The sequence below is a fragment of the Austrofundulus limnaeus genome, unplaced genomic scaffold, assembly GCF_001266775.1.
Source record: "Austrofundulus limnaeus strain Quisiro unplaced genomic scaffold, Austrofundulus_limnaeus-1.0 Scaffold5703, whole genome shotgun sequence".
NCBI lineage: Eukaryota > Metazoa > Chordata > Actinopteri > Cyprinodontiformes > Rivulidae > Austrofundulus > Austrofundulus limnaeus.
The window spans coordinates 1-653 of NW_013958105.1; the positions used below are offsets into that span (position 1 = coordinate 1).

At 49.6% G+C, this 653-nt stretch overlaps 1 protein-coding gene across 1 annotated transcript; it reads right to left on the bottom strand.

The window, feature by feature from the left end:
- Window positions 1–3: 3 nt before the first annotated feature.
- Window positions 4–592, bottom strand: LOC106512324 (integumentary mucin C.1-like; the record flags this gene model as incomplete). The annotated part of the gene is made up of 1 exon (XM_014000972.1): window positions 4–592. A coding segment is annotated over exon 1 (523 nt), but the record flags the coding sequence as incomplete, so codon positions are not given.
- Between the last annotated feature and the right edge of the window lie 61 nt (window positions 593–653).

A 653-nucleotide genomic window follows, 5' to 3' on the forward strand; every position in this document is an offset into this window, starting at 1 on the left:
CAGCTGTGGTAGTTGGTGCAGCCGTGGTTGTTGTTGGGCCAGCTGTGGTTGTCGTTGCAGCCACTGTGGTTGTTGTAGGAGCAGCTGTCGTTGTTGTCAGAGTAGCTGTGGTTGTTGTTGTGGCAGCTGTAGTGGTTGTTGGTGCAGCAGTGGTTGTTGTAGAAGTAGCTGTGGTTGCTGTTGTAGGGACAGAGGTTGTTTGAGTACCTGTGCTTGTTGTAGAAGCTGTTCTTGTTGTAGGGGCAGCTGTCATAGTCAGAGTAGCTGTGGTTGTTGTTGTGGCAGCTGTAGTGGTTGTTGGTGCAGCAGTGGTTGTTGTAGAAGTAGCTGTGGTTGCTGTTGTAGGGACAGAGGTTGTTTGAGTACCTGTGCTTGTTGTAGAAGCTGTTCTTGTTGTAGGGGCAGCTGTCATATTCAGAGTAGCTGTGGTTGTTGCTTGTGCAGCTGTAGTTGTTGTAGAATCAGTTGTGGTTGTTACTGGGGTAGATGTTGTTGTTGGAGCAGCTATGGTAGTTGGTGCAGCCATGGTTGTTGTTGGGGCAGCTATGGTTGTAGTTGAAGCTTCTGTGGTTGTTGTAGGAGCAGCTGTGGTTGTTGTCAGAGCAGCTGTGGTTGTTGTCAGAGCAGCTGTGGTTGTTGTTGGAGCAGCTGTG